Here is a 15,227-nt window from a genome sequence, read left to right on the forward strand (position 1 = left end):
TGATTCACAAGTCCTGAAATTATATCATCGGCTTGGAATACGTATACAAGTTTGTTATATATAAGATAGAGACAGGAACATTTATTACATGTAAGGGACCGGTCTATACTATTAACCCTTAGAAAAGAAAAAAGAGAGAATGGAAGAACTACTTATTTTAGTGATTATATAATCATTTGTTTATTCAAATATGGATGATGACCCTTTCCTGAAATGTAAGGTTGGTTTTACGTTGGTGTGCTCTAACGTCTAAGCCATTAGTCAAATGAAAAGGGCTCAACGCTCTTATTTACCCGAACATGTATACGTTCGTACGATATGATTTTTTGGATTTTTCTAGCTTTTTTTTTCCTTGCACCAAGATGGGATTTCTATATCATTTCCGATTAGAACAGTGATAGTAACGGTACACAAGTAGTATAGTGAAATAATAACGAGAGTATTGAGAATAAAATGAGTGAGAAAGGGTCGCATGGGGAGAGACAACCATATGGCTCTTCGTATAGCGGGAGGTATAATAACAGTCCCAGAACGAATAGCCATTACTATTCACAAGGAAGAGGAGGGTATTACAAGAGTCATAATGGCGGATATCACAAGCAAGGAGGATATAACAATGGTGCTTCTAGATACGAACAGACAGGTGGCTCGAAATACTACAGGCCCCATTATGGCATACCAGCAGCATCGCCATCGTCAGCATCATCATCACGATATGGAAGCAATAACAGCGTAAAACATTCATATAACAAAGTCGAGAAACCATATTATCATTACCATGAAGAAACAAAGAAAGAAGAAAATTCTTCATCAGCAATGGATCAGAGAAAATCTCCATTTGTGTATATGATGGGATTAGACAAATATGGAGCGGACATGAATGAAATTGATAAAATATTTGAAGAGGAAAATAAGATAAACATGGAACTAGAGCATTTGAAATTTACAATCTTAACTAATGAAATAGAAGACTCCATATTGAATAGTATGGTTGAGAGAAATGTTCTGAATGTACAGCTGACACAAGAAAAACTAGATTCGCTACTATTAAATGAGTAATATAACAAGCATTGCTCTATAAAAAGACGAGCGACACATACTGAGATGGCTTGGCACTTTTCCCTTTTCCAGCATTAGAGTAAAATGATTGTGGGGTGATATTATAAACTATATTTTTTCTTGTAGGGGAAATTCACTAAAAAAAAGGTGTTGTGTTTTCTCTCTAGCGAGAGATAGTGGTAACACAGTATTGTCAGAAAAAACAAATGCGTGGCCCAAGACGACTCGGTGACGACTTTTTCGCACCGTACCCTCCGCCTAGCGTTCACCGGGAGAGACTCCTACAGTACCACTCCCGATCGCAGACCGGCCGGTTTTGCTTATTATCTCTCTCTCCCGGGACGCGAGAAACAGAAAGAGCAGCTTTCCCTGTGCCCAGAAAAAGAAAATTTTTCTGTTTTCCTGAGGAAAAGAAGCAGCGGCGAAGGAGAAGAAGAAGAAAAAATCTCTCCACGTTTAATTTCGCAATCCTTACGGGTTGTTTTGGGAGAAAATATCGTAGGGCTGTGTGTGTTTGCCTGAGAGTTTGCCTCTCAGAAAAGTGTATACATTTGCTCGTTGAGCCTGTCCTCTCTGCTTTTTCTTGGTGGTGTCGACCCTCGATTTGGTTACTTTTTTCTTGTTTTTCATTTTGGCTCTTCAACTTCCTCTCACTTTCGTGGCTTGGCTGTTATCTAAATAATATGACGATATATATAAATAACTATTCCCTCTAAAAGCACCAACACTCCTATATATACCTATGTCTATTTAAGTGTCTACATTTGCAGTACAATCAAATATTTGCTTTCCAACAAACTAACTATAATATTCGCTCTCTGTCAGATTTTCATATTCCATACTAGTTGTATTTTTATTATCATCACTATTTTGTACTATAAAATAGAACATATTTCATTTTTAAGTCGATCATGAAGAAAGAATTAAAATATCTAATCTACGCAAATGTTATACTACTGCTCTCTGTCATATACTATACTTTTGATTTGTTGACTCTTATTATCGACGATACCATGGATGACGCTTTTTTACCAAGCGAATTAAATAACGTGGCGTCCAATTTTTCTACTACCTCTCCTGGCCCATCAGGTACGGATAACAGTATCAACGATACAATGATACCGAAAATTATTCATCAAACCTACAAGACAAATGATATACCTGAACATTGGAAAGAAGGTCAAAGGAAATGTATAGAATTGCATTCTGACTATGAGTATATTCTATGGACAGATGAAATGGCTCTAAATTTCATTGAAAGGGAATATCCATGGTTTCTAGACACTTTCAAGAACTATCAATATCCGATTCAAAGAGCCGATGCTATAAGGTATTTCGTTCTCTTAACTTATGGTGGTGTTTATATTGATTTAGATGATGGATGTGAAAGAAAATTGGATCCATTATTAAAATTTCCCGCTTTCTTAAGGAAAACTTCCCCAACGGGTGTATCCAATGATGTTATGGGTTCCATACCAAATCATCCATTCTTTGAAAAAGTTATACACTCTTTGAAACATTATGATAAGACTTGGTTTGCTCCGTATTTCACAATTATGGGTTCCACAGGTCCATTGTTTATTAGTGTTGTTTGGAAACAATATAAGAGATGGTACCATGGTAATGGAGTCAATGATACAGTAAAGATTTTACAACCAGAAGATTATAAATTACATTCACAATCATTTTTCTCCATTTCCAAAGGTTCATCTTGGCATTTAGATGACGCAGAATTCATTAAATCATTTGGTAATCATATCCTATCGTGTGTTGTAGCAGGTTTCATCTTTGGTTTCTTTGTTTTGTATTCAGAATATTGGTTCTACTGCTGGTTATGTTCTAAGAGCAGTAAAAATAATCTGAATAGACTCTGGAACTTCTGGCAATTGAATAATTACAGTGAAGAATCATTGCCAGCACCTCTTTCTTTACAGCAGAAAAGATCAAGAAAAGATTCTAATGCAATTTTCATAATGAATCATCTAGATTTAGAGAAAAATGATGTTGATAACAATCGTTAAAACCTACACATTATATAAAGAGAGGAAGAAATTTTTTTTTCTTTTCTTTCAAAAGTATATATCAAAAATAAAGTCTCATGCATTTACAATATAACTTTCATCACCGGAGTTCTTCTTGATTTGCTTGCTTGTGTTGACCAGCTAATGGATTTTTTTGTATAATCAAACCCAGCGGCATATACACATAGACCATGCAAATACCACCGTGAGCGGTTCCTATCAACGTTTTGCGGTTTTTTGTTTTTCATAATGTATGCCTTCGCTGAGTCTTCAATGCAATTAGTTATTCCGTTTTTCGGCCACACTGTCAATATGTTTCTTTTTCCACATCGCTCCCACTACTACCTGCAACCTATTATGAAGCGACTTTTTGTTACCCGACTCTTGTGATGGAATTGCTGACGCAGAAAATGCTGTAAGACTCTTAATCTCGTCTTTTCGAAAATGAAAGGGACGGCGTCCGACGTCTCAGGCCGTGCGCGAAGGTTCCGAAATTAGTAGCCGACATATGTCTACCGCTCACTCAATTATTATTTTACCGCACAAGTCTTTCCTTACACTATGCAGTTTCGGCTTGAAGAAATTTGGAAAAACAAAACAAAAAAAAAAGGTTTCTTATTCGGATTAACTTTCCTTCGCAATTGTTCTGACAACGAACAAAACACACACACCAACAGCCGCAGCCACTTCACTCGACGCTCAAAGAAGATCTATTTTCCTATTTATCCGCAAATTGTCTGCATCGATTTCTGAGCCGTGAGGAACCTGACCCACGAAAGCTGCCATTCGATCAAATGGCTAACCGGCAAAAAAGAAAATTTTTTTTTTCTTTTTTCTCTCCTACTATCAGCCGGCATTTAGTAAGTAAAAGTGTCAGTTAGGAAATTTTGATACTAGTCGGTAATTAACAGTCACATATACTACTACTATTACTATACTAAGGACTAGTTGAGATATTTTTGTTTGGATATCATAATGCATAGTCGGTTACTATAATAAATCATATATAAGTGATGAATATTCCTTCGTTTTACAAAACTTGTCTTCTTTCTAAATTACTTAATACCAAATTATACAACTCATCAAATCAAATACCCATCCTCTCATAGAGAGTTTAATCATTAGAACCATTTAGAAATTAAAAATCACTTCCATATTCATACAACTTAATTTTTTCTCACACATTAGATAATAATAACTAATTTCATTTTTTTCTAAAACAATCATAAAATTATGTCATCTGAAGAAGATAACAAGGATGTTTATTCCAAATCAAATGACTCTAACTCATATGTAGAATCTCTACATTCATATGAAGTTAACCCACGTCAAACTGATGATGAAAACTTAACTGCTACTCAGCAACTATCACGTCATTTATCAAATATTCTATCCAATGAAGAAGGTATAGAAAAATTAGAGTCCATGGCTAGAATCATCTCTACTAAGACTAAAAGAGAAATGGACTCCTTCGAGGTCAATGATTTAGACTTCGATTTACGTGCTTTATTAAACTATTTAAGATCACGTCAATTAGAACAAGGTATCGAGCCTGGTGACTCTGGTATTGCTTTCAAAAATATTACTTCAGTCGGTATCGATGCTTCCGCTGCTTATGGTCCTTCTGTCGAAGAATTATTAAGAGGTATCTCTAATTTACCAAATTACCTTCTAAATAAATTTCGTAAGAAGAAGGATGTCCCATTAAGAAACATCATCCACAACTTCTCTGGTGTTGTCGAATCTGGTGAAATGTTATTCGTCGTTGGTAGACCAGGTGCAGGTTGTTCCACTTTATTAAAAACTCTTTCTGGTGAAACTGATAATTTCATTGATGTCTCTGGTGATTTTTCATACGATGGTCTTGACCAAGAAGAAATGATGAAACAATACAAATCTTACGTCGTTTACTGTCCAGAATTAGACTTCCATTTCCCTAGAATCACTGTCAAGGAAACAATTGATTTCGCATTAAAATGTAAGACCCCTCGTGTTAGAATCGATAACATGACAAGAGAACAATATGTCGACAATATGAGAGATATGTGGTGTACTGTCTTCGGTTTAAGACATACTTATGCTACTAAAGTCGGTAACGATTTCGTTAGAGGTGTCTCTGGTGGTGAACGTAAGCGTGTTTCTTTAGTCGAAGCTCAGGCTATGGGTGCCTCAATCTATGCTTGGGATAACGCTACTAGAGGTTTAGATGCTTCCACGGCTTTAGAGTTCGCTCAAGCCATTAGAACTGCTACCAATATGATGAACAATTCTGCTATTGTCGCTATCTACCAAGCTGGTGAGAATATTTACGAGTTATTTGATAAGACTACCGTTTTATACAATGGTAGACAAATTTTCTTCGGTGCTGCTGATAGAGCCGTTGATTATTTCGAAAGAATGGGTTGGGTTAAACCAAACAGAATGACTTCTGCTGAATTTTTAACATCTGTTACTGTCGATTTCGAAAATAGAACTTTAGAAATCAGACCTGGTTACGAAGACAAGGTTCCAAAGTCTGGTGACGAATTCGAAGCCTATTGGTTGAATTCCCCAGAATATCAAGAACTAATGAGAGAATACGATGATTACCAAGCCAGACATCCAGCCGCTGAAACTAGAGATAGATTGACTGTCGCTAAGAAGCAAAGATTACAAGCTGGTCAAAGAGAAAACTCTCAGTACGTTGTTAACTACTGGACTCAAGTCTATTACTGTATGATTCGTGGTTTTCAAAGAGTTAAAGGTGACTCTACCTATACCAAGGTTTATCTTGCTTCTTTCATTATTAAAGGTCTATTAGTTGGTGCTATGTTCCATAGAATTGACGACGTCGGTCAATCTACTACTGGTGGTGCTAATTCTCGTGCTGGTTTATTATTTTACGTCTTATTATTCGCTTCTGTTACTTCATTGGCTGAAATCGGTAATTCTTTTGCTACCAGACCTACTATTGTTAAGCATAAGTCTTATTCTATGTACCATATTTCTGCTGAATCGTTACAAGCTATTATTACTGAATTTCCAACCAAATTTGTCGCTATTTTCTTAATGTCATTACTTACCTACTGGATTCCAATCTTGAAGCATGAAGCTGGTGCCTACTTCCAATACTTCCTTTACTTATTAACTATCCAACAATGTACTTCATTTATCTTCAAGTTTGTTGCCACTTTAACTACTGATGGTGTTACTGCTCACGCTTTAGGTGGTTTATGGGTTATGATTTTATGTATCTACACTGGTTATGTTATTCCATTAGGTGAAATGCATCACTGGATGAAATGGGTTCATTTCCTAAATCCTTTGACTTATGCCTTCGAAAGTTTGGTATCTACAGAATTTCACGGCAGACAAATGTTATGTAGTGCTCTGATCCCAAGTGGTGCTGGTTACGAAAATGTTACATTGGCCAATCAAATTTGTGGTTTCACTGGTGCCGTTAAAGGTCAAGCTTACGTTAGCGGTGACACATATATTGACCGTGCTTACCATTTCAGTTACTCCCATGCTTGGAGAAGTTGGGGTATCAACATTGTTTGGACCTTCTTCTACATCGTCGCTAATGTTGTCTTGTCTGAATTTTTGAAACCTGTTCAAGCTGGTGGTGATATCTTACTATACAAGAGAGGTCACATGCCTTCCTTTGGTACTGAATCTGCTGAAGCTAAGACTGCTACTAGAAAAGAAATGATGGAAGCTTTGAATGGTCCAGATGTCGATTTGGAAAAAGTAATTGCTCAAAAGGATGTTTTCACTTGGAATCACTTAAACTACACCATTCCATACGATGGTGCTACAAGACAATTGCTTTCTGATGTTTTTGGTTACGTCAAGCCTGGTAAGATGACTGCCTTAATGGGTGAATCTGGTGCTGGTAAGACTACTTTATTAAATGTTTTGGCCCAAAGAATTGACATGGGTGTTATCACTGGTGATATGTTCGTTAATGGTAAACCGTTACCAGCTTCTTTCAACAGATCTTGTGGTTACGTTGCTCAAGCTGATAACCATATGGCTGAATTATCTGTTAGAGAATCTTTAAGATTTGCTGCTGAATTAAGACAACCAAAATCTGTTCCTTTAGAAGAAAAATACGCTTATGTTGAAAAAATGATTACATTATTAGGTATGCAAAACTACGCTGAAGCTTTAGTTGGTAAGACTGGTAGAGGTTTGAATGTTGAACAAAGAAAAAAATTGTCTATCGGTGTCGAATTAGTTGCTAAGCCTTCATTATTGTTATTCTTGGATGAACCTACTTCCGGTTTAGATTCCCAATCTGCTTGGTCCATTGTTCAGTTCATGAGAGCTCTTGCCGATTCTGGTCAATCTATTTTATGTACAATCCATCAACCTTCCGCTACTTTATTCGAACAATTCGATAGATTATTATTATTAAAGAAGGGTGGTAAGATGGTTTACTTTGGTGACATAGGTGAAAATTCTAGAACTTTATTAAACTATTTCGAACGTCAATCTGGTGTTAAATGTGGTATCTCTGAAAATCCTGCTGAATATATCTTAAACTGTATCGGTGCTGGTGCTACTGCTTCTGCTGCTGCCGACTGGCATGAACTTTGGGTCAGTTCTCCAGAATGTGCTGCTGCCAGAGCTGAAGTCGAAGAGTTACATCGCGAATTACCAAGTAGGCCTGTCAATGATGATCCTGAATTAGGTACTAGATTTGCTGCTTCTTACGCCACTCAATTAAAGACTGTTCTATCCAGAACAACTCTTCAATTCTGGAGATCTCCTGTCTATATCAGAGCTAAATTTATGGAATGTGCCTCATGTGCTCTTTTCTTAGGTTTATCTTATATCCATGTTAACAATTCTGTCGGTGGTGCAAGTGAAGCCTTCGCTTCTATTTTCATGTTATTAGTTATCGCTTTAGCTATGGTTAATCAATTACACGTTTTTGCTTTCGACAGTAGAGAATTATATGAAGTTAGAGAAGCTGCTTCCAATACTTTCCACTGGAGTGCTTTGTTATTGTGTCACTGTGCTGTTGAATTAGGATGGACTATCTTATGCCAATTGCTATGTTGGATCTTATACTACTGGCCAGCTGGTTACAGTGGCCGTGCTCCACAAGCTGGTTTCTTCTTTTTCTTCTATGTTCTAATTTTCCCACTATACTTCGTTACTTATGGTTTATGGATTCTTTATTTCTCTCCAGATGTTCCATCTGCTTCTATGATCAATTCTAATGTGTTTGCTGCTATGTTATTATTCTGTGGTATCTTACAACCAAAGGAAAAGATGCCAGGTGTTTTGAAGGCCATTTATGATACTTCTCCATTCACTTACGTTGTTCAATCTTTAGTTGCACCATTAGTTCATAAGAAGAAGGTCGTCTGTAACAAGAATGATTTCTTTGTTTTAGATCCTCCAAGTGGTCAAACATGTTTTCAATACATGGAATCATACATTGATCAACATGCCGGTTACTTATCCAACCCAACTGCTACCTCAGATTGTGAATACTGTCCATACAGTTACCAAAGTGATGTTGTTACTCAATTTAATGTTAAATGGAGCTACAGATGGAGAAACTTTGGTTTCATGTGGATCTACATTTGTTTCAATTTGTTCGCTATGTTATCATGTTATTACGTAATGAGAGTTAAGAAATGGTCTCTCAAGTCCGTTTTAGACTTCAAGAAATGGTTCAATGGTCCAAGAAAGGACAGACACGAAAAAGATACCACCATTTTCCAACAACAACCAACTGATAAAGAAAAGGTTACCAAACATTAAATGTTTTCAACCTCTAATGATTTTTGATGGCTTTTAAACTATTCCTTTTATACAAGACTATATATTAATTTGATAGATTTAACTAAATTTTAATTTAACATTATTTTTTAATACCAAATATGCAGTTTGGCCTCTTTTTAAGAAATCAAAAATATCATAGCGATATGCGGATATCTCTTTTTTTCGTTTTTGGAGCTCATAAAAATGAGTGTTCATAAAGGAACACTTTACAGTACCACAATAAAATAATGGCAGAGTAGAATAGTGTTTCTATTCTTCTATGTCGTCTTTAATCGTTTAAGTCATTGATGGGTATATCACTTGGAGGTTTATTATTGTTTGATAGACAACTAAGTAAGTTGCCACCAACATAATAATCTTTGACATAAATGACTGAGACAATAATAAAATTGCAGTTTCTTACCTCCTTAGCACGATAGAATTTCGAAAATTATGCACTTTGTGTTAAGGAGCGGGGTTTGTAAATAAAGTACCCATTATTTACAAGACTAAAGGCATGAGAACACAAATATTTACAGGATATATAATGCAATGAGGATATTTACTTACTTTATATGATAATTATCCAGCTTGAAGAGGTAATCAGAAACATATAGATACCTCATTGGAATTGAGAATATTGGCTAGAATCTTTACCTTCCTCTTGTTGAGGCATTAAAGCGTCTGCTTCTTCCAACACATCGGCTAGTTCACCACTCGTGGCCATAGTTGTAATAACGTCACAACCTCCTACAAATTCCTTGTTGACGTATAACTGCGGGATAGTTGGCCAGTTAGAGAACTCCTTTATAGCATCACGCAGTTCTGGATCTTCCAATACATTATAGGCTGCGAATTTTGCAGGGTTTACACCTTGTTGGCCCAACATAGCTATTGTTGCCCTTGAAAATCCACACTGAGGGAACTCGGGTGTACCTTTCATGAATAGTACGACAGGAGCAGAAGCAACTGCATCTTCGATAGCCTTACGGACTTCAGTACTCATAAACGATTTTAAAGTAGGACGAAATAGTAACTGACTGGTTGTAATCATGTGCAGCCCGGGTCTCGTTCTACTTAATCCTCTAAGGAACATCTTGTTTATTACTGTGGATATAACTTGATTCGGATATGAGGATCTTGATGTTTGCAGATTGAACTTTTTAGCTTTGTGAAATCAAACGACTTGTGATTTATACTAAGACTTCTCACATTATAAATGGTTCGCGCGACTGTTTAGTAATCACTAAAAAAGATAGCGATGAGTAACTCTGAAATAAAAACAGTCATCAATAGTACTGGTAAGAATTGTAATTGAAGTTGTACTCTATTGGTCTTTGGGGTTCTAATGAAAAATATGACGGCTTGATCAGTATTATAAGGTGCTTCTTGGGTGATTTACTGCCATAGACAAGAAGTTCAAGATCTCTTGACAGGAAGACGGTACGGGTGTGCGTCTGCAATGAATACAAAATTTCCAAGGCTTCTTTATGATAAAAATAATAACTCTGCTACATTTATTTAATAGATGCCCAGTTATAGCTTACTCCGGTGGCTGTGGGACCTTATGTATCTTTAAATAAATCATGGTTATCTGTGGAATTCCTAACGGTAGGATATTGGTAATATTCTATAAGATGAAAAATAAGATGAAGATAACAGTTCTCGAAGGGTCATTGGATGATTTAATCAGCACGTCACATTCAACTCATTAAGTGAACAAATATAAGAGGAGTATTAGGTTAGCTCATATTCTTTAACCACTTTGGCTGCCTTGTATTATAAAATTTATTATTTAACATTGACGAAAATCGCTAAATTGGCATGAGCAATTTGCAACTACAATGCTACTACGAACAATGTTTCTTGTACCCTGGCCAGTAACTAGTCCCATTTATAACTGGAGGCAGGCATGGCTCATCGGTTTGGAAGCTCTAAAACCCGCGAAGCGTCTAGTTCTCTCGACAGGCTGCGGTTTTTCCAAGCAAACGATATGGAATTTTGTTTAAACTCGCTACCATATGAGGTAGCTTATGCAAAATGGCATTATAGGTTGAGATTAAGTATGAAATCTAAATTGACTGCCTAAAGTAAGAGAAAACATTTTATATTTTTAAAGTAGCTCGTATGGCGCAGTGGTAGCGCAGCAGATTGCAAATCTGTTGGTCCTTAGTTCGATCCTGAGTGCGAGCTTTATTTTTCTTTTCCAACATCTTCATGAAACAGTGAATCTTCTAATAGCTATCTTTTGTTCAGTACCCACTAACGTAGTCCACTTTTATTAAGAATTGCTTTATAATGTTTTTACAATTTCTTATTAACAAAATATATATATAAAATTTGCATATCGCCATTTCACGTAAGATTCGATAAATGGTATTCTAATAGACCTCAGTTATGATTGGGAAAAGATCTTGGATACATTATAGGAGCACTTTATCATTATCCTTTTTCTCAGACCTAAGTTGTCAAGGGCAGCAAAGACTTTGTCACAGCCGTAATTTGCTCTTTTCAAAAAAGAGGAATCAAGTCATCCTTCTCACCCACATAAAAAATACTGTGCCTGCGTATAATATTATCTATGGGATGTAATAGATAGCTATTGAAAACATCATTGAAGAGTGATTCCGTTTTTTAGCTGTTAGCTTCTTACCCCAATTTGAGAGTGCGTTTGTTACATCAAATGTTTGTATTCTACGAATATAAAATTATTTGTTCTAGTTTATGTAGGTTTATTCTCGTTTTATTTTCTTTTCTTTTTCAAACTATTCATCAAAGATATCTTTTGCAACTTATGTAAGTGTCTAATACCAACAAGGTAAATCCATATTGTTGACACCATACCTATTGTAACAGCCAAAACATATCCGTAGTTCGTCTCTTCCACGAAATTTTCTAAGTTCATTCCATAGACTGACCCAACTGACATTGCACCACCTATAGACACCATACCTATACTAAATTTTATTCCAAGCAGCATCAGTTGATTTCTATTTGAATCTAATGTAACGTTGATAATCTCCTCCGTTGCTTTAATATCGGAAATAATACTTTCACTCATTTGAACTATTTCATCGATATGATTGTGGTATGTTTCTAACAGCATTTCTATATCATCATGGTCTTCTAGATCCCTATGTTTTCCGGAGCTCCAATCTGTTAAATACATCGAACATAGTACATCGTCTTGCTCTAGAAGATCATCGATCATATCCCTTAGTAGAATGACCTTCTTATTAAAATTTGTTAATTTTTTACTTTGAGTCAATAAAAACCTTAATTTTTCCCTCGTAATGCTCTCTTCCAAATCTTGCAGAATTCCTCTCGATATTGTAAGTAAAACCTTCATTTCACTCGTTAAATTTGAAATTGCATTGATGAATATAGCTTCTAATGCCTTAAACTCAAATGGCAATGCCCCAGCATTAAGTTCTTCCTCATTGTTTTGGTTACTCAATCTGACTTTCAGGTCACTTATGAGATTTTTTTGGCTCAAAGAGTTTAAGAAAATACCATTTGGCGATGAATCGAAGAGGATGACCATGTCCGGCTTTATCAGTGCTTTAATGGCTAATAAACTAATTAAGATACCATTCTGTCTAACAAGTAAGCTTGGGACTAAATCATTCTTCTTAGACCTCTCTATCTTTCTCAAATCTCTAGGAAGTAAACCATGTAAAGTGACCAAATCCTGTTTCTTCATCTCGATGGATGGTCTTTCATTATTTCCCTTGCCGTCAAATAAAGTACATCGTATTGTCCCTGAACCGTAACCATGCAATGAACTATTCCTTTGTAATAAATTTTTTTGAAGTAATACAGCCGTAGTATTGTTCAACTCAGTTGGATTCAAGGTTTTTATGGTGGTATGAAGCCCACTTATTTGAGTAATTGGGATATGGCATTTTAGCCCAAGATATCTATAGTGTGATAAAATCTTAGAATTTCGTATTAGCATTATACCAAACAGGTTTGTTATGACCTTCTATTTTCTCGAGATGAGTGCTACTGAAGATCTCTTTTTTTTTCTATGGCCTCGATACCTCTGAATTTTCAAGAACATTCAAATAAAGCATATATATATATATATATATATATAAACAGTTGCGAAAAAGAGACGTCTCGAGAAGAGCATCATGACGTTTGATGGAAAAAAGCATATTTTAAGACTTGTTTATTAATATTTTTTTAGAATTTGTTTACATAAGTAAATCCGGGAGAATATATACAAAAGCTAGAATGAAGCTTTATAACTAGATACAAAGAATGTAACGAATACAACCAAAACTGGAATTCTATTATTTTATCCTTTTAAATGTTCATGAATATTGTTAATTTTCTTATAGTTTGATTCTGACAGCCTTGACTTCAGTGTAACAGTCGTAGACTTCGATACCCATCTCTCTACCGTAACCGGATTGCTTGACACCACCGAATGGGACTCTAGAATCGAAATCGTTGTAGGTGTTGACCCAGACAGTACCGGATTTCAACATCTTAGCAACTCTTAAAGCGGTGGATAGGTTCTCAGTTTCAATACCGGCACCTAAACCGAACTCAGAAGCGTTAGCCATAGCGACACCATCTTCAATGGTCTTGAATTTGGAAATAGTGACGACAGGACCAAAGATTTCTTCCTTGACGATTCTCATATCTTCATGAACATCGTAGAAAATAGTTGGTCTAACGAAGTAACCTTTGTCACCGATTCTTTCACCACCAGTTAGAACCTTTGCACCTTCATCCTTACCGATCTTGATGTAATCCATGATAGTATCGAATTGTCCTTTGTTGGTGATAGCACCCTGGAAATTTGCTTCATCGAATGGAGAACCGACCTTTAAGTTTTCGACGTACGCTTTGAAAGCAGGTAATAATTTGTCGTAGACACCTTCTTGAACGTAGATTCTGGAACCAGAAGAACAAATCTGGCCAGCGTTCTTAAAGATACCGTTAACTAAGTTTGGTAAGGTCTTTTCAATGTTGACATCGTCAAAGACTAAATGAGCAGATTTACCACCTAATTCTAAAGTAATCTTCTTCAAGTTGACACTAGAGGCCCTAATAGCGATATCCTTACCGATGTCGGTGGAACCAGTGAAGGCAACCTTTCTAATTCTTGGATGTTCGGTGATGGTAGTACCGACTTGTCTACCGGAACCTGGGATAATGTTAACAACACCAGGTGGGATACCTACCCTCTTACATAGAGAGGCAAAATATAGGGCGTTTAATGGGGTAGCAGAAGCAGGTTTCAAAATGATGACGTTACCCATTGCTAAAGCTGGGGCAATTTTCCATGATAACATCATCAATGGGAAATTCCATGGGATGATTTGACCACAGACACCAATTGGTTCTCTTACGGTGAAGTTCATGTAGCCATCACCAGTGTCAATGGTTCTACCATTGATTTTATCGGCATAAGAAGCGGCATCTCTCAAACAGTTGACGACTAAACCGACGTCACCTCTAGACAAGGCTAGAGTCTTACCGTTATCTAAGGATTCGATAGAAGAGATTAATTCTGTTTCTTCTTCAACGAGATCTGCTAATTTTGAGAGGTATCTAGCTCTAACTTTTGGATCTTGTGTACTCCATTCGGTGTTGAAAAAAGCGTTTTCAGCGACTTCAACGGCGTATTCTACGTCATCTTTAGTACCTGAGTATACATCAACGACATTTTCTTCAGTTGATGGGTTCTCTACTGGGATTTTCTTAGCATCAGATGATTTTATGAATTCGTTGTTAATGAATAAACCTACTGGTTGTTCGTATGTTATACCGTTTGGTAAAGTGATTGTGACGGCATCGGCTTTTTCGTGTGACATATTTTGTGTATTATATTTGTATGAGTATGTGAGTGTTATTTGTAATAGTAATAATTAAACTACAGTTGTTGAAGCTAACAAATGAGATAATTCTCAAGAAATAAGTACGAGAGACGAAGATAGTATGTTACTTAAAAGATATTGGCACTTATATACCAAAAAAAACGTGAAGAAGATGAACAAGAATTACCGTAAGCCACTGCTGATACGAGCAATAACACATTTTTTTTGGCTCAGAGATATTATTAATACAAGCCAAGATGGCTTGAAAATAGTGGGTTTCGGATGGTATGGTATCACGAAGAATATGCGGTACGTATGCAAAAGTTGATGTGTAATCTCGACATAAGAAACTTCACCATCAAAGAGATGTGGTTCGAGGGACAGGAGACTGAATAGCAACAATAATAATACGTCAGCTTTCTTTTTTTTCTTTCTGCTTCCACCAGGTCAATCATGGAGATTGCCCTTCGAGGGTGCCAACAAGATCGAAGAAATTGATGGAGAAATGAATGGCAAGCATGAAAGGACGTGTGAAATCTGCTAATTAGAATCA

The 15,227-nt window shown here is 36.3% G+C and overlaps 7 protein-coding genes and 1 non-coding gene across 8 annotated transcripts; 5 read left to right on the forward strand and 3 right to left on the reverse strand.

Moving 5' to 3' along the window:
- Window positions 1-453: 453 nt before the first annotated feature.
- Window positions 454-1,059, forward strand: LGE1 (Lge1p; the record flags this gene model as incomplete). The annotated part of the gene is made up of 1 exon (XM_003954640.1): window positions 454-1,059. One exon carries the CDS (start codon window positions 454-456, stop codon window positions 1,057-1,059), a length of 606 nt encoding a protein of 201 aa, XP_003954689.1.
- Window positions 1,060-1,265: 206 nt separating this feature from the next.
- KAFR0A01160 (uncharacterized protein) lies at window positions 1,266-1,775 on the forward strand (the record flags this gene model as incomplete). Its single annotated transcript, XM_003954641.1, has 1 exon — window positions 1,266-1,775. One exon carries the CDS (start codon window positions 1,266-1,268, stop codon window positions 1,773-1,775), a length of 510 nt encoding a protein of 169 aa, XP_003954690.1.
- Window positions 1,776-1,970: 195 nt separating this feature from the next.
- On the forward strand, window positions 1,971-3,080 carry SUR1 (mannosylinositol phosphorylceramide synthase catalytic subunit SUR1; the record flags this gene model as incomplete). Its single annotated transcript, XM_003954642.1, has 1 exon — window positions 1,971-3,080. One exon carries the CDS (start codon window positions 1,971-1,973, stop codon window positions 3,078-3,080), a length of 1,110 nt encoding a protein of 369 aa, XP_003954691.1.
- A 1,233-nt stretch (window positions 3,081-4,313) lies between these two features.
- Window positions 4,314-8,840, forward strand: PDR12 (ATP-binding cassette multidrug transporter PDR12; the record flags this gene model as incomplete). Its single annotated transcript, XM_003954643.1, has 1 exon — window positions 4,314-8,840. One exon carries the CDS (start codon window positions 4,314-4,316, stop codon window positions 8,838-8,840), a length of 4,527 nt encoding a protein of 1,508 aa, XP_003954692.1.
- Window positions 8,841-9,462: 622 nt separating this feature from the next.
- Window positions 9,463-9,936, reverse strand: GRX5 (monothiol glutaredoxin GRX5; the record flags this gene model as incomplete). The annotated part of the gene is made up of 1 exon (XM_003954644.1): window positions 9,463-9,936. One exon carries the CDS (start codon window positions 9,934-9,936, stop codon window positions 9,463-9,465), a length of 474 nt encoding a protein of 157 aa, XP_003954693.1.
- Window positions 9,937-10,961: 1,025 nt separating this feature from the next.
- On the forward strand, window positions 10,962-11,033 carry KAFR0Atrna1C. The gene has a single exon. It is a non-coding gene; the product is annotated as a tRNA-Cys (tRNA).
- A 550-nt stretch (window positions 11,034-11,583) lies between these two features.
- Window positions 11,584-12,798, reverse strand: MFM1 (Mfm1p; the record flags this gene model as incomplete). The annotated part of the gene is made up of 1 exon (XM_003954645.1): window positions 11,584-12,798. One exon carries the CDS (start codon window positions 12,796-12,798, stop codon window positions 11,584-11,586), a length of 1,215 nt encoding a protein of 404 aa, XP_003954694.1.
- Window positions 12,799-13,180: 382 nt separating this feature from the next.
- ALD6 (aldehyde dehydrogenase (NADP(+)) ALD6) lies at window positions 13,181-14,671 on the reverse strand (the record flags this gene model as incomplete). The annotated part of the gene is made up of 1 exon (XM_003954646.1): window positions 13,181-14,671. One exon carries the CDS (start codon window positions 14,669-14,671, stop codon window positions 13,181-13,183), a length of 1,491 nt encoding a protein of 496 aa, XP_003954695.1.
- Window positions 14,672-15,227: the final 556 nt, after the last annotated feature.

The sequence above is a fragment of the Kazachstania africana genome, chromosome 1, assembly GCF_000304475.1.
Source record: "Kazachstania africana CBS 2517 chromosome 1, complete genome".
NCBI classification, from domain to species: Eukaryota; Fungi; Ascomycota; class Saccharomycetes; order Saccharomycetales; family Saccharomycetaceae; genus Kazachstania; species Kazachstania africana.